The sequence below is a fragment of the Balaenoptera ricei genome, chromosome X (assembly GCF_028023285.1).
Source record: "Balaenoptera ricei isolate mBalRic1 chromosome X, mBalRic1.hap2, whole genome shotgun sequence".
Lineage (NCBI taxonomy): Eukaryota > Metazoa > Chordata > Mammalia > Artiodactyla > Balaenopteridae > Balaenoptera > Balaenoptera ricei.
The window spans coordinates 107065712-107087435 of NC_082660.1; the positions used below are offsets into that span (position 1 = coordinate 107065712).

The 21724-nt window shown below is 38.8% G+C and overlaps 1 protein-coding gene across 4 annotated transcripts in view; it reads right to left on the reverse strand.

The window, feature by feature from the left end:
- Positions 1-21724, reverse strand: part of STEEP1 (STING1 ER exit protein 1) — an 86661-nt gene that overhangs the window by 34207 nt on the left and 30730 nt on the right. For 3 of the 4 annotated variants that reach the window (XR_009500142.1, XR_009500143.1, XR_009500141.1), the window contains one exon: positions 21471-21678. Coding sequence is in view for 1 of the 4 variants with exons in the window: in XM_059910133.1 (XP_059766116.1) it covers positions 21616-21678 (63 nt within the window). In the remaining 3 variants the exon portion in view is untranslated. Of the gene's footprint in view, positions 1-20713; positions 21679-21724 lie in introns of those variants that run through there. The other variant, XM_059910133.1, reaches the window with a different exon arrangement.

The window sequence follows — 21724 nt, forward strand, 5'->3', positions numbered from 1 at the left end:
AGGCCTTGCATGTGTTTTTCTAGATTTACCCCTAGGTATTTTTTTATGACAACGTTTATATTTTTAAAGTTTCCAACTGTTTGTTGATTATATACAGAAATACAATTGATTTTCGATATTATCCACATGTTCAGCAACCTTTCTAAATTCATTTATCTATTCAAATGCTTATCCTTCAATTCTTTTGGATATTCTATGTACACAATCATGTTTTCTACAAATGATGACAGTGTTGTTTCTTCCTTTCCAAATCTTTAAACTTTTTGTTTCTTTTTCTTCTCTTAATGCACTGGCTAGGATTTCCAACAAAATGGTAATACAGGGAATCCTTGTCTCATTTCCAATTTCAGGAGGCAAGCTTTTAAGTATGATACTTGCTGTATAATTTTTTTATAGATACCTTTTATCATAGTTAATAAATTTCTTCTAGTCATAGTTCCTTATTCCCATGTGTATCCTTACAATAAATCCCTATTAACTATGACAACTTGAGTATCTGTTCCTAACATCCAAAAGAGCTTAATTAAAACAATGATAATTTTGACACTTTCTTCTAAATATTTATACCTCTCAATTTTCTTATTCAGTGAGGTAGAACTTCCAGAATAATATTGAGTGATAGCAATGACGGCAAGCATCCTAGTCTTGTTCCTGACATTAATGAAAATGCCTCTAGAATTTCATCTGGATCCTATTTGTTAATATTTTATTTAGAACTTTTACAACTATATTCAGGATTTTTATACCTATGGTTTTTTTTAAAATTGCCAATAATCATTTATAGCCAAGATGCTATACATTTAGGTTACACTCTTTTATTTTTATATTTATTTTTGGCTGTGTTGGGTCTTTGTTTCTGCGCGAGGGCTTTCTCTAGTTGCGGCAAGTGGGGGCCACTCTTCATCGCGGTGCACAGGCCTCTTCACTATCGCGGCCTCTCTTGTTGCGGAGCACAGGCTCCAGACGCGCAGGCTCAGTAGCTGTGGCTCACGGGCCCAGTTGCCCCGCGGCATGTGGGATCCTCCCAGACCAGGGCTCGAACCCGTGTCCCCTGCATTGGCAGGCAGATTCTCAACCACTGCGCCACCAGGGAAGCCCATATACCTATGTTTGCAGGTAAGATTGGTCCATATGTTTCTTTCTCCTGCTATCACTGTCAGGTATGGTATCAGTTATCCTATTTTCATATCAAATATTGGGAAAAGTTATCTTTTTCTATTCCCTAAAACAGTTTAAGAACTATCTGTTTATTGAAGTTTTGCTAGAACTCAGTGACACATTCTCATTACCCAAGATCACCACTGTTAATATCTTAATGCATATCCTTTCAGATCTCTCTATGTGTGTATGTGAGTACACAGGAGCAGATATATAATACACCAAATAAGATCACTCTGCATGCTGTTCTGCAAACTTTTTTCAGCCAACAGTCTCCACCATTTAAAAAAATTTTCATCTCATCTAATACCACATATTTATATTTTCCCAACTGACCCCAAAATGACCCTTTTAGCTGGTCTGTCCAAACCAAAACCCAATTCAGAACAAGGCACTAATTGAATCTGGTTGTTTTGAAAAGGAAAAGTTTTTTCTAACAATTGTATTTGTCTTAAAATGGAAATGGCTTCTTTGGGAAATTGTAAGTTTACCATCACTGGAGACTTTCAAGCAAAGGCTGGACCAATATGTGTCTGGGAGTCTGCACAGGGAATTCCTGCATATGGGACATTAGAGCACATGATTTTTAAGGTCTTTTCCAAACTTAAGTGATAACGATTCTATGAATGACTCTCTCCAAATCCTATTATTAAACCACTTCTGCACTGGATCTCAGCCCCTCCTGCCTACTCAAGTACATCATTCCAGTAATTCTTCTCTTTCCTTGCAGGAACTGTTTAGATTTTATACAATTCCAATCAAAATCCCAGCAAGAATTTTGAACATACCAACAAGCTGATTCTAAATTTTATATGAAAAGGCAAAGAACTAGAGTAACCAAAACAATTCTCAAAAAGAACAAAGAAGCATCATACTACCCAATTTTAAGATTTACTATAAAGCTATAATAGTCAAATCAAGATAGTGTGGTATTGATGCAAGGATAGGCAATAGACAGAAAAGAAAGTGCAAAACTATAGTCAACTAATTTTTTTTTTTTTTTTTTTGGCTGTGCCGTGTGGCTCGCAGAATCTTAGCTCCTAGACCAGGGATCAACCCGGACCCATGGCAGTGAAAGCGCTGAGTCCTAACCACTGGAATGCCAGGGAATTCCCAGATTTTTGACAAACCTACAAAGGCAATTGGTGAAAGGAACGTCTTTTCAACAAATGGTGCTGGAACAACTGCTCATCTTTATGCAAAAAAAAAGAAGAAGAACCTTAACACATGGATCATATATCTAAATGTAAATATAAAACTTCTAGAAGAAAATATAGGAAAAAAAGCTGCATGATCCTGGGTCATGAAAGGCAATGCATTATTAAGACAATGAAAAGACAAACCAGAGACTGGGAGATGTTGCAAATCACATACCTGATAAAAGATTTATATCCAGACTATATAAAGAGCTCTTAACACTCAACAATATAAAAACAAACCCAGTTTAAGAATAGGCAAAAGATCTGAGCATATACTTTACCAAAGAAGATACAGAGATGGAAAATTAGCAAGTAAAAATATGCTCACAACAATGCAAAAATCAAATAATCCAATTTTTAAAATGGGCAAAGGACTTTTTTGGGAATAGACACTTCTCCAAAAATAATATATAAATAGCCAACAAGTATATGAAAACTTGCTCAACATCATTAATCATTGACGAAATGCAAATCAAAACCATGAAATATCATCACTACTAGGATGGCTACTATCAAAAAACAGAAAATAGAGAATCCCCTGGCAGTCCAGTGGTTAGGACTCTGAGCTTTCACTGACAAGGGCCAGGGTTCAATCCCTGGTCTGGGAACTAAGATCCCACAGGCTGCGAGGTGCAGCCAAAAAAAAAAAAAAAAATCGGAAAAAAAAAGAAAACAGAAAATAAGAAGTGTTGGTGAGGATGAAGAGAAATTGAAGCCCTGTACATTACTCCTGGGAATGTAAAATGGTGCAGCCACTGTGGAAAACAGCATGGAGGTTCCTCAAAAAATTAAACAGGATTACCATATGATCCAGCAATCCCACTTCTGGGTATATATCCAAAAGAATTGAAAGCAGGGTCTCAGAGAGAGATTTGTACCTAATGTTTATAGCAGCACTATTCACAATAGCCAAGAGGTGGAAGCAACCTGAATGTCCATCAATGGATGAATGTGTAAACAAAATGTGGTCTACGCATACATTGGGATATTATTCAGCCTTAAAAAGGAAGGAAATTCTATCATATGGTACAACATGGATGAACCTTGAGGACATTATTCTATGTAAAATATAAGCCAGTCACCAAAAGACAAATACTGTATGATTCCACTCATATGCGGTCTCTAAACTAGTAAAATCCACAGAAACAGAAAGTAGAATTGTGTTTATGAGGAACTAGCTAGGGAAGGGAGAGTTGTTGTTTAATGGGTATATAGTTTCAGACTAATAAGATGAAAAAGTTCCAGAGATGTGTTTCACAACACTGTGAATATACTTAGCATCATTGAACTGTGCATTTTAAAATGGTTAAGATGGTAAATTCTTTTTTTACATGTACATGAAATATTTTTATTGCTGTTAGTTTTACAAAAACAGGGTCATATTATTCACACTTTTCTGCAGTTTGCTTTTCTTTTTTTTTGAATTTTCTTTTATTTTTTTATACAGCAGGTTCTTATTAGTCATCAATTTTATACACATCAGTGTATACATGTCAATCCTAATGGCCCAATTCATCACACCCCCACCCGCACCCCCGCCGCTTTCCCCCGTTGGTGTCCATATGTTTGTTCTCTACATCTGTGCCTCAATTTCTGCTCTGCAAACTGGTTCATCTGTACCATTTTCTACATTCCACATATATGCGTTAATATACGATATTTGTTTTTCTCTTTCTGACTTACTTCACTCTGTATGACAGTCTCTAGATTCATCCACGTCTCTACAAATGACCCAATTTCGTTCCTTTTTATGGCTGAGTAATATTCCATTGTATATATGTACCACTACTTCTTTATCCATTCGTCTGTTGATGGGCATTTAGGTTGCTTCCATGACCTGGCTATTGTAAATAATGCTGTAGTGAACATTGGGGTGCATGTGTCTTGTTGAATTATGGTTTTCTCAGGGTATATGCCCAGTAGTGGGATTGCTGGGTCATATGGTAATTCTATTTTTAGTTCTTTAAGGAACCTCCATACTGTTCTCCATAGTGGTTGTATCAATTTACATTCCCACCAACAGTGCAAGGGGGTTCCCTTTTCTCCACACCCTCTCCAGCATTTGTTGTTTGTAGATTTTCTGATGATGCCCATTCTAACAGGTGTGAGCTGATACCTCATTGTAGTTTTGATTTGCATTTCTCTTAATAATTAGTGATGTTGAGCAGCTTTTCATGTGCTTCTTGGCCATCTGTATGTCCTTTTTGGAGAAATGTCTATTTAGGTCTTCTGCCCATTTTTGGATTGGGTTGTTTGTTTTTTTAATGTTGAGCTGCATGAGCTGCTTATATATTTTGGAGATTAATCCTTTATCCGTTGATTCATTTGCAAATGTTTCTTCCCATTCTGAGGGTTGTCTTTTCGTCTTGTTTATGGTTTCCCTTGCTGTGCAAAAGCTTTGAAGTTTCATTAGGTCCCATTTGTTTATTTTTGTTTTTATTTCCATTACTCTAGGAGATGGATCAAAAAAGATCTTGCTGTGATTTATGTCAAAGAGTGTTCTTCCTATGTTTTCCTCTAAGAGTTTTATAGTGCCTGGTCTTACATTTAGGTCTCTAATCCATTTTGAGTTTATTTTTGTGTATAGTGTTAGGGAGTGTTCCGATTTCATTCTTTTACATGTAGCTGTCCAGTTTTCCCAGCACCACTTATTGAAAAGACTGTCTTTTCTCCATTGTATATCCTTGCCTCCTTTGTCATAGATTAGTTGACCATAGGTGCATGGGTTTATCTCTGGGCTTTCTATCTTATTCCATTGATCTACATTTGTTTTTGTGCCAGTACCATATTGTCTTGATGACTGTAGCTTTGTAGTATAGTCTGAAGTCAGGGAGTTTGATTCATCCAGCTCCATTTTTTTCTCTCAAGACTGCTTTGTCCATTCGGGGTCTTTTGTGTCTCCATACAAATTTTAAGATTTTTTGTTCTAGTTCTGTAAAAAATGCCATTGGTAATTTGATAGGAATTGCATTGAATCTGTAGATTGCTTTGGGTAGTATAGTCATTTTCACAATATTGATTCTTCCAATACAAGAACATGGTATATCTCTCCATCTGTTAGTATCATCTTTAATTTCTTTCAACAGTGTCTTATAGTTTTCTGCATAGAGGTCTTTTGTCTCCCTAGGTAGGTTTATTCCTAGGTATTTTATTCTTTTTGTTGCAATGGTAAATGGGAGTGTTTCCTTAATTTCTCGTTCAGATTTTTCATCATTAGTGTATAGGAATGGAAGAGATTTCTGTGCATTAATTTTGTATCCTGCAACTTTACTAAATTCATTGATTAGCTCTAGTAGGTTTCTGGTGGCATCTTTAGGATTCTCTATGTATAGTATGTCATCTGCAAACAGTGACAGTTTTACTTCTTCTTTTCTGATTTGTATTCCTTTTATTTCTTTTTCTTCTCTGATTGCCATGGCTAGGACTTCCAAAACTATGTTGAATAATAGTGGTGAGAGTGGACATCCTTGTCTTGTTCCTGATCTTCGAGGAAATGCTTTCAGTTTTTCACCATTGAGAATGATGTTTCCTGTGGGTTTGTCATATATGACCTTTATAATGTTGAGGTAGGTTCCCTCTATGCCCACTTTCTGGAGAGTTTTTGTCATAAATGGGTGTTGAATTTTGTCAAAAGCTTTTTCTGCATCTATTGAGATGATCATACGGTTTTTTTCTTCAATTTGTTAATATGGTGTATCACATTGATTGTTTTGCGTATATTGAAGAATCCTTGCATCCCTGGGATAAATCCCACTTGATCGTGGTGTATGATCCTTTTAATGTTTTGTTGGATTCTGTTTGATAGTATTTTGTTGAGGATTTTTGCATCTATATTCATCAGTGTTATTCGTCTGTAATTTTCTTTTTTTGTAGTATCTTTGTCTGGTTTTGGTATCAGGGTGATGCTGGCCTGATAGAAGGAGTTTGGGAGTGTTCCTTCCTCTGCAATTTTTTGGAAGAGTTTGAGAAGGATGGGTGTTAGCTCTTCTCTAAATATTTGGTAGAATTCACCTGTGAAGCCATCTGGTCCTGGACTTTTGTTTGTTGGAAGATTTTAAATCACAGTTTCAATTTCATTACTTGTGATTGGTCTGTTCATATTTTCTATTTCTTCCTGGTTCCGTCTTGGAAGGTCTTCCTTTTTAAGAATTTGTCCATTTCTTCCAGGTTGTCCATTTTATTGGCATATGGTTGCTTGTAGTAGTCTCTTAGGATGCTTTGTATTTCTACGGTGTCTGTTGTAACTTCTCCTTTTTCATTTCTAATTTTATTGATTTGAGTCCTCTCCCTCTTTTTCTTGATGAGTCTGGCTAATGGTTTATCAATTTTGTTTATCTTCTCAAAGAACCAGCTTTTAGTTTTATTGATCTTTGCTATTGTTTTCTTTGTTTCTATTCCATTTATTTCTGCTCTTATCTTTATGATTTCTTTCCTTCTACTAACTTTGGGTTTTGTTTGTTCTTCTTTCTGTAGTTCCTTTAGGTGTAAGGTTAGATTCTTTATTTGAGATTTTTCTTGTTTCTTGAGGTAGGCTTGTATTGCTATAAACTTCCCTCTTAGCACAGCTTTTGCTGCATCCCATAGGTTTTGGATCGTCATGTTTTCATTGTCATTTGTCTCTAGGTATTTTTTGATTTCCTCTCTAATTTCTTCAGTGATCTCTAGGTTATTTACTAACATATTGTTTGGTCTCCATGTATTTCTGTTTTTTACGTTTTTTTCCCTGTAATTCATTTCTAATCTCAAAGCATTGTGGTCAGAAAAGATGCTTTATATGATTTCAAGTTTCTTAAGTTTACTGAGGCTTGATTTGTGACCCAAGATGTGATCTATCCTGGAGAATGTTCCGTGTGCACTTGAGAAGAAAGTGTAATCTGCTGTTTTTGGATGGAATGTCCTATAAATATCAATTAAATCTATCTGGTCTATTGTGTCATTTAAAGCTTGTGTTTCCTTATTAATTTTCTGTTTGGATGACCTGTCCATTGGTGTAAGTGAGGTGTTAAGTTCCCCCACTATTATTGTGTTACTGTCGATTTCCTCTTTTAGAGTTGTTAGCGGTTGCCTTATGTATTGAGGTGCTCCTATGTTGGGTGCATATATATTTATAATTGTTATATCTTCTTCTTGGATTGATCCCTTGATCATTATGTAGTGTCCTTCCTTGTCTCTTGTAACATTCTTTATTTTAAAGTCTATTTTATCTGATATGAGTATAGCTACTCCAGCTTTCTTTTGATTTCCATTTGCATGGAATATCTTTTTCCATCCCCTCACTCTCAGTCTGTATGTGTCCCTAGGTCTGAAGTGGGGCTCTTGTAGACAGCATATATATGGGTCTTGTTTTTGTATACATTCAGCCAGTCTGTGTCTTTTGGTTAGAGCATTTAATCCATTCACGTTTAAGGTAATAATCGATATGTATGTTCCTATGACCATTTTCTTAATTGTTTTGGGTTTGTTTTTGTAGGTCCTTTTCTTCTCTTGTGTTTCCCACTTAGAGAAGTTCCTTTAGCGTTTGTTGTAGAGCTGGTTTGGTGGTGCTGAATTCTCTTAGCTTTTGCTTGTCTGTAAAGCTTTTGATTTCTCCATCAAATCTGAATGAGATCCTTGCCGGGTAGAGTAATCTTGGTTGTACGTTCTTCCCTTTCATCACTTTAAGTATATCATGCCACTCCCTTCTGGCTTGTAGAGTTTCTGCTGAGAAATCAGCTGTTAACCTTATGGGAGTTCCCTTGTATGTTATTTGTCGTTTTTCCCTTGCTGCTTTCAATAATTTTTCTTTGTCTTTAATTTTTGCCACTTTGATTACTATGTGTCTCGGCGTGTTTCTCCTTGGGTTTATCCTGTATGGGACTCTCTGTGCTTCCTGGACTTGGGTGGCTATTTCCTTTCCCATGTTAGGGAAGTTTTTGACTATAATCTCTTCAAATATTATCTCTGGTCCTTTCTCTCTCTCTTCTCCTTCTGGGACCCCTATAATGCGAATGTTGTTGCGTTTAATGTTGTCCCAGAGGTCTCTTAGGCTGTCTTCATTTCTTTTCATTCTTTTTTCTTTATTCTGTTCCACAGCAGTGAATTCCACCATTCTGTCTTCCAGGTCACTCATCCGTTCTTCTGCCTCAGTTATTCTGCTATTGATTCCTTCTAGTGTAGTTTTCATTTCAGTTATTGTGTTGTTCATCTCTGTTTGTTTGTTCTTTAATTCTTCTAGATCTTTGTTAAACATTTGTTGCATCTTCTCGATCTTTGCCTCCATTCTTTTTCCGAGGTCCTGGATCATCTTCACTATCATAATTCTGAATTCTTTTTCTGGAAGGTTGCCTATCTCCACTTTATTTAGTCATTTTTCTGGGGTTTTACCTTGTTCCTTCATCTGGTACATAGCCCTCTGCCTTTTCATCTTGTCTATCTTTCTGTGAATGTGGTTTTTGTTCCACAGGTTGCAGGATTGTTGTTCTTCTTGCTTCTGCTGTCTGCCATCTGGTGGATGAGGCTATCTAAGAGGCTTGTGCAAGTTTCCTGATGGGAGGGACTGGTGATGGGTAGAGCTGGCTGTTGCTTTGGTGGGCAGAACTCAGTAAAACTTAATCCACTTGTCTGCTGATGGGTGGGGCTGGGTTCCCTCCCTGTTGGTTGTTTGGCTTGTGGTGTCCCAACACTGGAGCCTACCCGGGCTCTTTGGTGGGGCTAATGGCAGACTCTGGGAAGGCTCATGCCAAGGATTACTTCCCAGAACTTCTGCTGCCAGTGTCCTTGTCCTCACGGTGAGCCACAGCCACCCCCCGCCTCTGCAGGAGACCCTTCAACACTAGCAGGTAGGTCTGGTTCAGTCTCCTATGGGGTAATTGCTCCTTCCCCTGGGTCCTGATGTGCACACTTTCTGTGTGCCTTCCAAGAGTGGAGTCTCTGTTTCCCCCAGTCCTGTCGAAGTCCTGCAATCAAATCCCGCTATCCCTCAAAGTCTGATTCTCTAGTAATTCCTCCTCCCATTGCCAGACCCCCAGGTCTGGAAGCCTGTCGTGGGGCTCAGAGCCTTCACTCCAGTGGGTGGACTTCTGTGGTATAAGTGTTCTCCAGTTTGTGAGTCACCCACTCAGCAGTTATGGGATTTGATTTTATTGTGATTGCGCCCCTCCTACCGTCTCATTGTGGCTTCTCCTTTGTCTTTGGATGTGGGGTATCTTTTCTGGTGAGTTCCAGTGTCTTTCTGTTGATGATTGTTCAGCAGTTAGTTGTGATTCTGGTGTTCTTGCAAGACGGAGTGAGAGGACGTCCTTCTACTCCACCATCTTGAACCAATCTCCCCCCAAGATGGTAAATTTTATGTTATGTGTTTTTCTACCATAATAAAGAAGAAAAATATGTTCAACATCATCTGAGATTAGGGAAATGCAAATTAAAAGCATGAGATACCACTGAAAAACTGTCATAGATTGGAGGAGACTAAAGAGACATGAAAGTTTAAATGCAATGTGAGATCCTGGATTGGATCCTGGAACATAAAGAGGACACAGTGGAAAAACTGATGAAATCCAAATGAAGTCCATAGCTTAACGTTATTATACCAATGTTAATTTCTTAGTTTTGACCAATGTACTATGGTTTTATATATATTAGTCTTCTAGGGCTGCTATAACAAAATACCATGGACTGGGTAACTTAAACAAGACATTGATTTGTCACAGTTCCAGAGACTAGTAAGTCCAAGATCAAGTTGCTGGCTGATTCAGTTCCTGGTGAGAGCTCTCTTCCTGGCTTGCAGATTGCTACCTTCTTGCTGTGTCCTCACATGGGAGAGAGAGAGGTGGAGAGAAAGAGAAAGACTGTGAGAGACAGAGAAAGAGAGGGAGAACTCTCTGGTCTCTTCTTGTAAGTGTACTAATCCCGTCACGAGGGTCCCACCCTCATGACCTCATCTAAATCTAATTACCTCTCAAAGGCCCATGTCCACATACCATTACATTGGGGATTAGGGCTTCAAAATGTGAATTTGGAGGGGGACAAAATTCGGCTCATAGCATTATATAATACTGCGGTCCCCAATCTTTTTGGCACCAGGGATCAATTCTGTGGAAGACAATTTTTCCACGGATGGGGAGGGGGGATGGTTCAGGTGGTAATGTGAGCGATGGGGAGCGGCAGATGAAGTTTCAATCGATTGCCCGCAGCTCACCTCCTGCTGTTCGACCTGGGGGTTGGGGACCCCTGATATAAGATGTTAATATTAGGGGAACTGTAGTAAAGAGTATAAAGAAACTCTGTACTATTTTTGGAACTTTCTGTAAATCTAAAATTATCCAAAGATTTTTTAAAATCTAAAAGACAAATCAAGGTGGGAATTCCCTGGTGGTCCAGTGGTTTGGACTCCACGCTTCCAATGCAGGGGGCACGGGTTCCCTCATTGGGAACTAAGATCCCACATGCTGCACAGCATGGCCAAAAAAATAAATAAAAAATAGAGTTAAAGGGGCTCATGAGAGGAATTCTGATCATCAATCACAGGATCAGGCTGGGTCAAAAGGAAGAAAAAGGGGGACAGAACTGCAATACTGGGAGAAAATGGGAGGTTCAAGGTTCTATAAAGTTTAAAATCAGGTTGAGGGAATTCCCTGGTTGTCCAGTGGTTAGGACTCTGTGCTTTAACTGCTGAGGGCCTGGGTTCAATCCCTGGTAGGGGAACTAAGATCCCACAAGCCATGTGGTGCAGCCAAAAAATATAAATAAATAAATAAATAATACAAAATAAAAACAGGTAGAGTTCACCATAAGTGATGCTTTTTGTTTTCCTGGAGGAATATAAAAGATTAAAAGCTCAAGTGTAATGGACTGTGCTTTGTTAAAACTGAGTGAAGGGACTTCCCTGGTGGCGCAGTGGTTAAGAATCTGCCTGCCAATGCAGCTGACACGGGTTCGAGCCCTGGTCTGGGAGGATCTCACATGCCGCGGAGCAACCAGGCCCATGCGCCACAACTACTGAGCCTGTGCTCTAGAGCCCGTGAGCCACAACTACTGAGCCTGCATGCTACAACTACTGAGGCCCATGCGCCTAGAGCCCGTGCTCTGCAACAACAGAAGCCACCACAGTGAGAAGCCTGCGCACCACAATGAAGAGTAGCCCCTGCTCGCCATAACTAGAGAAAGCCCACACGCAGCAACAAAGACCCAACGCAGCCAAAAACAAAAAACAAAAACAAAAACTGAGTGAAAAAGAGGAGTAGTCAGGTGAAGAAGCAGAATAAAACATCAAAAGAATAAAAAAGGGCATATTTTCCCTTAAGAAAAGGAGGTGGTCTGCAGCGGTAAGGCTCCTAAAATGGTTGACACAAGCTAGTTTTTAAAAAGCTTTTCAAGGAACTCCCTGGTGGTCCAGTGGTTAGGACTAGGCTTTCACTGCCAGGGCCCAGGTTCAGTCCCTGGTCAGGGAACTAAGATTTCACAAGCTGCCTAGCATGGCCAATAAATAAATAAATAAATAGCTTTTCAATTTCTCTTAAACAATAAAATTACACTTCCAAATGTAAACAGTTATTGCGGTGGCAACATTTTACTATATTATCACAGTCAATAATTTGCAAAACCAAACAAAAAAATAGAATAAGACTCTCCAAAATTTCAATATGGTTCTTTATACTAACTCTAAAACACTGCGTTTGCGGCTAAAACACTACAACTAAATAGAATAGAGAGACTATGTCATGTTATTTTAATAACTATTTCAACATGAAAGAATAAAACACAATGAAGAGCACATGCTTGTTTGGTGCTAGTGACATAACAATTTGCAGTCTTAAAGATGAAATAAAATGCATAAGTTGAACCAGATGTTGAAATGGTTCTGTATTATCATCTAAAGGCAAATACTTCAGAAAATACGTAGAAAGGTAACCACGCATTTGCTACAGGGAGTCCTCTATGCAAGGGTCTTTACAATGCACTTTACTTGATGGCTCAGAATAAAAGTGTGATCTGTTCCCAATCATGTATTTTTTTAAAATCTCACAGGAGAAGCAATTCAGCATAGTTCTATAGTCAGATTTCTGGCATTATCACTTAATGGCTATGGGACCTTGGGAAACATAAACTCTCAGAACCTCAGAGTACCCATGTGTAAAATGAGAATGAAAATAGTTAAACTTATCTCATAGGATTATTGTCTTGTTTAGATTAAGATAATACCTTATAAAGTTCTTTCTATGGCACCCAACTCAATAAGAATAGTAAGTATTCAATAAAAGTATTATTATTATTATTACTGTTACTATTTTTGATTGTTACTACCAATAAAATAATCACCCTTCACACAGAACTAGAACAAATAATCCTAAACTTCATTTGGAACCTCAAAAGACCCAGAATTGCCAAAGCAATCCTGAGGAAAAAGAACGAAGTTGGAGGCACAACGCTTCCAGACTTCACGCAATACTACAAAGCTACAGTAATCAAAACAGCATGGTACTTGCACAAAAACAGACATATGGATCAATGGAACAGGATTGGGAGCCCAGAGATAAACCCACGCACATATGGTCACCTTATTTTTGATAAAGGAGGCAAGAATATACAATGCAGAAAAGACAGTTTCTTCAGCAAGTGGTGTTGGGAAAGCTGGACAGCCATATGTAAATCAATGAAACACACCCTCATGCCATACACAAAAATAAACTCAGAATGGTTTAAAGACCTAAATATAAAACATGACACCATAAAACTCCTAGAAGAGAACATAGGCAAAACATTCAGACATAAATCATAGCAATGTTTTCTTAGGTCAGTCCCAAGGCAATAGAAATAAAAGCAAATATTAACAAATGGGACCTAATCAAACTTATAAGCTTTTGCACAGCAAAGGAAACCATCAACAAAACAAAAAGACAACCTATGGACTGGCAGAAAATACGTGCAAATGATGTGACCAAAAAGGGCTTTCTTTCCAAAATATATAAACAGCTCACACAACTCAATAACAAAAATCCAAACCCAATCAAAAAATGGGCATACATTTTTTAAAATGGGCATACCTTTTCTTAAAAAAAGACATACAGATGGCCAAAAAAGCACATGAAAAGATGCTCAACAATTATTAGAGGAATGCAAATCAAAATTACAATGATGTATCACCTCACACCAGTCAGAACGGCTATCATCAGAAAGTCTACAAATAATAAATGCTGGAGAGGGTGTAGGAATGTAAATTGGTGCAGCCACTGGGGAAAACAGTATGGAGGTTCCTTTAAAAACTAAAAACAGAGTTACCATATGATCCAGCAATCCCATTCCTGGGCATATATCTGGAGAAAACCATGATTTGAAAAGATACACGCACCCCAATGTTCACTGCAGCACTGTTAACAATAGCCAAGACATGGAAGCAACCTAAATGTCCATGGACAGATGAATGGATAACAAAGATGTGGTACATATATACAATGGAATATTACTCAGCCATAAAAAAGCATGAAATAATGCCATTTGCAGCAACATGGATGGACCTAGAAATTATCATACTAAGTGAAGCCAGGCAGAGAAAGGCAAATGTTATATGATATCACTTATATGTGGAATCTAAAAAATAGTACAAATGAACTTATTTACAAAACAGAGGCAGACTCAGAAACACAGAAAACAAACTTATGGGTACCAAAGGGGGGCGGGTGGGTGGATAAATTGGGAGTATGGGATTAACAGATGCACACTACTATATATAAAATAGATAAACAACAAGGTCCTACTGCATAGCACAGGGAACTATATTCAATATCGTGTAAGAAATTATAATGGGAGCTGGCTGCTGGACAATCATTGACAGGAAGACCCTGGACTTCACCAAGGAGGATACCCCACGTCCAAGGACAGAGGAGAAGCCACAGTGAGACAGTAGGAGGGGCGCAATCAGAGTAAAATCAAATCCCATAATTGCTGGGTGGGTGACTCACAGACTGGTGAACACTTATACCACAGAAGTCCACCCACTGGAGTGAAGGTTCTGAGCCCCACGTCAGGCTTCCCAACCTGGGGGTCCGGCAACGGGAGGAGGAATTCCTAGAGAATCAGACTTTGAAGCCTAGTGGGAATTGATTGCAGGACTTCGACAGGACTGGGGGAAACAGAGACCCCACTCTTGGAGGGCACACACAAAGTAGTGTGCGCATTGGGACCCAGGGGAAGGAGCAGTGACCCTGGGGGAGACTGAACCAGACCTACCGGCTGGTGTTGGGGGGTCTCCTGCAGAGGCGGGGGGTGGCTCTGTTTCACCGTGGGGACAAGGACACTGGCAGCGGAGGTTCCGGGAAGTGCTCCTTGGCATGAGCCCTCCCAGAGTCTGCCATTAACCCCACCAAAGAGCCCAGATAGGCTCCAGTGTTGGGTTGCCTCAGGCAAAACAACCAACAGGGAGGGAACCCAGCCCCACCCATCAACAGTCAAGTGGATTAAAGTTTTACTGAGCTCTGACCGCCACAGCAACAGTCAGCTCTACCCATCACCAGAGCCTCCCATCAAGCCTCTTAGATAGCCTCATCCACCAGAGGGCAGACAGCAGAAGCAAGAAAAACTACAATCCTGCAGCCTGTGGACCAAAAACCACAGTTACAGAAAGATAGACAAGATGAAAAGGCAGAGGGCTATGTACCAGATGAAGGAACAAGAAAAAACCCCAGAAAAACAACTAAATGAAGTGGAGATAGGCAACCTTCCAGAAAAAGAATTCAGAATAATGATAGTGAAGATGATCCAGGACCTCGGAATAAGAATGGAGGCAAAGATTGAGACGATGCAAGAAATGATTAACAAAGACCTAGAAGAATTAAAGAACAAACAAACAGAGATGACCAATACAATAACTGAAATGAAAACTACACTAGAAGGAATCAATAGCAGAATAACTGAGGCAGAAGAACGGATAAGTGACCTGGAAGACAGAATGGTGGAATTCACTGCTGCGGAACAGAATAAAGAAAAAAGAATGAAAAGAAATGAAGACAGCCTAAGAGACCTCTGGGACAACATTAAACGCAACAACATTCGTATTATAGGGGTCCCACAAGGAGAAGAGAGAGAGAAAGGACCAGAGAAAATATTTGAAGAGATTATAGTCAAAAACTTCCCTAACATGGGAAAGGAAATAGCCACCCAAGTCCAGGAAGCTCAGAGAGTCCCATACAGGATAAATCCAAGGAGAAACACGCCGAGACACATAGTAATCAAATTGGCAAAAATTAAAGACAAAGAAAAATTATTGAAAGCAGCAAGGGAAAAACGACAAATAACATACAAGGGAACTCCCATAAGGTTAACAGCTGATTTCTCAGCAGAAACTCTACAAGCCAGAAGGGAGTGGCATGATATACTTAAAGTGATGAAAGGGAAGAACGTGCAACCAAGATTACTCTACCCGGCAAGGATCTCATTTAGATTTGATGGAGAAATCAAAAGCTTTACAGACAAGCAAAAGCTAAGAGAATTCAGCACCACCAAACCAGCTCTACAACAAATGCTAAAGGAACTTCTCTAAGTGGGAAACACAAGAGAAGAAAGGGACCTACAAAAACAAACCCAAAACAATTAAGAAAATGGTCATAGGAACATACATATCGATTATTACCTTAAACGTGAATGGATTAAATGCCCCAACCAAAAGACACAGACTGGCTGAATGGATACAAAAACAAGACCCATATATATGCTGTCTACAAGAGACCCACTTTAGACCTAGGGACACATACAGATTGAGAGTGAGGGGATGGAAAAAGATATTCCATGCAAATGGAAATCAAAAGAAAGCTGGAGTAGCTATACTCATATCAGATAAAATAGACTTTAAAATAAAGAATGTTACAAGAGACAAGGAAGGACACTACATAATGATCAAGGGATCAATCCAAGAAGAAGATATAACAATTATAAATATATATGCACCCAACATAGGAGCACCTCAATACATAAGGCAACTGCTAACAGCTCTAAAAGAGGAAATCGACAGTAACACAATAATAGTGGGGGACTTTAACACCTCACTTACACCAATGGACAGATCATCCAAAATGAAAATAAATAAGGAAACAGAAGCTTTAAATGACACAATAGACCACATAGATTTAATTGATATATATAGGGCATTCCATCCAAAAACAGCAGATTACACGTTCTTCTCAAGTGCGCACGGAACATTCTCCAGGATAGATCACATCTTGGGTCACAAGTCAAGCCTCAGTAAATTTAAGAAACTTGAAATCATATCAAGCATCTTTTCTGACCACAACGCTATGAGATTAGAAATGAATTACAGGGAAAAGAACATAAAAAAGACAAACACATGGAGGCTAAACAATACGTTACTAAATAACCAAGAGATCACTGAAGAAATCAAAGAGGAAATCAAAAAATACCTACAGACAAATGACAATGAAAACACGAAGATCCAAAACCTATGGGATGCAGCAAAAGCAGTTCTAAGAGGGAAGTTTATAGCTATACAAGCCTACCTCAAGAAACAAGAAAAATCTCAAGTAAACAATCTAACCTTACACCTAAAGAAACTAGAGAAAGAAGAACAAAGAAATTATAATGGAAAAGAATAGAAAAAATATAGATATATACATATGTATGTATAACCAAATCACTTTGTCATACACCTGAAACTAACACAATATTGTAAATCAACTATACTTCAATGAAAAAAATAGTAATAATCTCTCTTCAAATCTAAAAACAAAACAAAACAGGTTTAGTGGAAGTAAGAGTATGAAAGAGCAGCAATGGTAGGAGACTGTGGTCAGAGCAGAGTATTGGTTCTCACAGGTGGTGTAGATGATATCCAAGGAGTTTGTGGCTAAAGGGGGTGAAGCCATATTAACAAATTGAAGGAGAAAAACCATATGATCATCTCAATAGATGCAGAGAAAGCTTTCGACAAAATTCAACACCCATTTATGATAAAAGCCCTCCAGAAAGTAGGCATAGAGGGAACTTTCCTCAACATAATAAAGGCTATATATGACAAACCCACAGCCAACATCGTCCTCAATGGTGAAAAACTGAAACCATTTCCACTAAGATCAGGAACAAGACAAGGTTGCCCACTCTCACCACTATTATTCAACATAGTTTTGGAAGTTTTAGCCACAGCAATCAGAGAAGAAAAAGATATAAAAGGAATCCAAATTGGAAAAGAAGAAGTAAAGCTGTCACTATTTGCAGATGACATGATACTATACATAGAGAATCCTAAAGATGCTACCAGAAAACTACTAGAGCTAATCAATGAATTTGGTAAAGTAGCAGGATACAAAATTAATGCACAGAAATCTCTTGCATTCCTATACACTAATGATGAAAAATCTGAAAGTGAAATTAAGAAAACACTCCCATTTACCATTGCAACAAAAAGAATAAAATATCTAGGAATAAACCTACCTAAGGAGACAAAAGACCTGTATGCAGAAAATTATAAGACACTGATGAAAGAAATTAAAGATGATACAAATAGATGGAGAGATATACCATGTTCTTGCATTGGAAGAATCCACATTGTGAAAATGACTCTACTACCCAAAGCAATCTACAGATTCAATGCAATCCCTATCAAACTACCACTGGCATTTTTCACAGAACTAGAACAAAAAATTTCACAATTTGTATGGAAACACAAAAGACCCCGAAGAGCCAAAGCAATCTTGAGAACGAAAAATGGAGCTGGAGGAATCAGGCTCCCTGACTTCAGACTATACTACAAAGCTACAGTCATCAGGACAGTATGGTACTGGCACAAAAACAGAAATATAGATCAATGGAACAGGATAGAAAGCCCAGAGATAAACCCATGCACATATGGTCACCTTATCTTTGATAAAGGAGGCAAGCATATACAGTGGAGAAAAGACAGCCTCTTCAATAAGTGGTGCTGGGAAAACTGGACAGGTACATGTAAAAGTATGAAATTAGAACACTCCCTTACACCATACACAAAAATAAGCTCAAAATGGATTAAAGACCTAAATGTAAGGCCAGACACTATCAAACTCTTAGAGGAAAACATAGGCAGAACACTCTATGACATAAATCACAGCAAGATCCTTTTTGACCCAGCTCCTAGAGAAATGGAAATAAAAACAAAAATAAACAAATGCGACCTAATGAAACTTAAAAGCTTTTCCACAGCAAAGGAAACCATAAACAAGACCAAAAGACAACCCTCAGAATGGGAGAAAATATTTGCAAATGAAGCAACGGACAAAGGATTAATCTCCAAAATTTACAAGCAGCTCATGCAGCTCAATAACAAAAAAACAAACAACCCAATCCAAAAATGGGCAGAAGACCTAAATAGACATTTCTTCAAAGAAGATATACAGATTGCCAACAAACACATGAAATAATGCTCAACATCATTAATCATTAGAGAAATGCAAATCAAAACTACAATGAGATATCATCTCACACCGGTCAGAATGGCCATCATCAAAAAATATAGAAACAATAAATGCTGGAGAGGGTGTGGAGAAAAGGGAACACTCTTGCACTGTTGGTGGGAATGTAAATTGATACAGCCACTATGGAGAACAGTATGGAGGTTCCTTAAAAAACTAAAACGAGAACTACCATATGACCCAGCAATCCCACTACTGGGCATATATCCCGAGAAAACCATAATTCAAAGAGTCATGTACCAAAATGTTCATTGCAGCTCTATTTACAATAGCCAGGACATGGAAGCAACCTAAGTGTCCATCATCGGATGAATGGATAAAGAAGATGTGGCACATATATACAATGGAATATTACTCAGCCATAAAAAGAAACGAAATTGAGTTATTTGTTTTGTTTTTGTTTTTTATAAATTTATTTATTTATTTATTCATTTCTGCCTGCCTGTGTTGGGTCTTCGTTTCTGTGCGAGGGCTTTCTCTAGTTCTGGCAAGCGGGGGCCACTCTTCATCGCGGTGCGCGGGCCTCTCACTATCGCGGCCTCCCTTGTTGCGGAGCACAGGCTCCAGACACGCAGGCTCAGTAGTTGTGGCTCACGGGCCTAGTTGCTCCGCGGCATGTGGGATCTTCCCAGACCAGGGCTCGAACCCGTGTCTCCTGCATTGGCAGGCAGACTCTCAACCACTGCGCCACCAGGGAAGCCCCGAAATTGAGTTATTTGTAATGAGGTGGATGGAGTTAGAGTCTGTCATACAGAGTGAAGTAAGTCAGAAAGAGAAAAACAAATACAGTATGCTAACACATATATATGGAATCTAAGGGGAAAAAAAAGTCATGAAGAACCTAGTGGCAAGACAGGAATAAAGACACAGACCTACTAGAGAATGGACTTGAGGATATGGGGAGGGGGAAGGGTAAGCTGGGACAAAGTGAGAGAGCGGCATGGACATATATACACTACCAAACGTAAAATAGATAGCTAGTGGGAAGCAACCGCATAGCACAGGGAGATCAGCTCGGTGCTTTGTGACCACCTAGAGGGGTGGGATAGGGATGGTGGGAGGGAGGGAGATGCAAGAGGGAAGAGATATGGGAACATATGTATATGTATAACTGATTCACTTTGTTATAAAGCAGAAACTAACACACCATCGTAAAGCAATTATACTCCAATAAAGACGTTAAAAAAAAAAAAGAAAAGCCATTGACAAGGCCTCCCTGCCATTACATCCCAGAATTTACAAAATTTGGCTGCTTATCAGACAGTGAGTGATTATAAAACTTGGTGAGTTGCTTTTGCCTCGATGAACCTCTCTTTAGAATGATGATGCTATTTATTGCATGCCAGCAAGCTAGACACGGTGCTAGGCACTTTGCATTCATTATGCTCTCTAATATAAACCCTGCAAGGTGCTATTGTACCTATTGTCTTTTTCTGATGAAGAAACTGCGGCTCAGAGAGGTGAAGTGCCTTTCTTAGAGTTAACACAACTATGAAGCAGGAGCGCTGGGATTTAACACAAATCTGACAGTGTTCAGTCCACTGTGCTTTTCTATTTCTATTTGAGGTGTACTTTTGGTTCCTCTCCACTCAAAACATTCAAAAGGTGATGCTGATGGATAAGAGGATATAAAGATAGGTTGCACTCATTTTCTTTAAAATAAAACATTGTTTCTTTTTTCTTATTTAAAAAAAAATAAAAACAAGATGACACTGTAGAAAACAGTTTGGCAGTTTCTCAAAGGTTAAACGTAGAGCTACGATATGATCCAACAACTCTGCTACTACCTACACTGCACATCTAAAAGAACTGAAAGCAGGGATTTGAACAAATATTTGTACACCAATGATCACAGCAGCATGATTCACAATAGCTACAAGGTGGAAACAACCCAAGTGTCAATCAACCGATGAATAACAAAATATGGTATATACACACAGTGGGATTTACTAAGCCAAAAAAGGAATGGCATTTTGTTACATGCTATAACATGGATGAACCTTGAAAACACTATGTTTAGTGAAATAAGCCAGACATAGAAGGACAAATATTGTAGATTCCACTCACACGAGGTACCTAGAATAGGCAAATTCATAGAGACAGAAAATAGAATAGAGGTTACTAAGGGCTCTTAGCTGCTTGACAGGATGGTAGCTCCCTTGGGTTGCTTACCAAGACCCCATTTTCATTCGGATCAGAGCTATCCTACCCCCTCACTTGAATCTGGCTTTTCCTTCTGCATGTACAACATCTTATAAGGGTTGGCGTGCCTAGAGTTTTAACATTTGAGGTAAAGGAGACTTTATGCAGATTCTGGCTTGTTATGGATTTTCTCTGACAGTAGAGAGATTCAAACCCTAGCCAATACCTGCCAGTCTAAGAACGGAGACAGAGCCACTTAAAAGGGTCTGGCTTGCTGTAACATTAAATGTAATTCGTGTTACTTTTTTCTATGACATCATATTTTTTTCAAAAATCTTTAAACATTTTATTAACTTTGAAGAAGGAATAAGAATAGCTCCTTTAGAAACTAGACACACTGAAGCACTGATCTATTCACAGAGCTTCTACACAGATGAAGAAGTTTACTTCAAATGGCCAAAAAATAGTACAGAAGACCTATACTCAGAAAGATTGAGAAAAATCCATCTCTAGAAAGCAGGTCAGATGGACTCAAAGACCTCACCGAATGTAGGAGAATCACTGGTAAGCCACGTAAAGCCTTCTGCTGGGGCATAAAGGTAGGAACCAGTCCATGTAGTCAAGAAAACGCTCTTTTTCTTCCTGATCTCAATGCCTGTCTCCAGTCTGGGTTCACAGAAAGGTCCTGATCATTTGAACTGGTTGTCAATCAAGGTTCCCTTCATTTTCGCTTTCTTGGCTTCCAGTTCAGCCTGGAAAGGAAGAAAAGTATATGTCCTGATACATGACATGAAATTC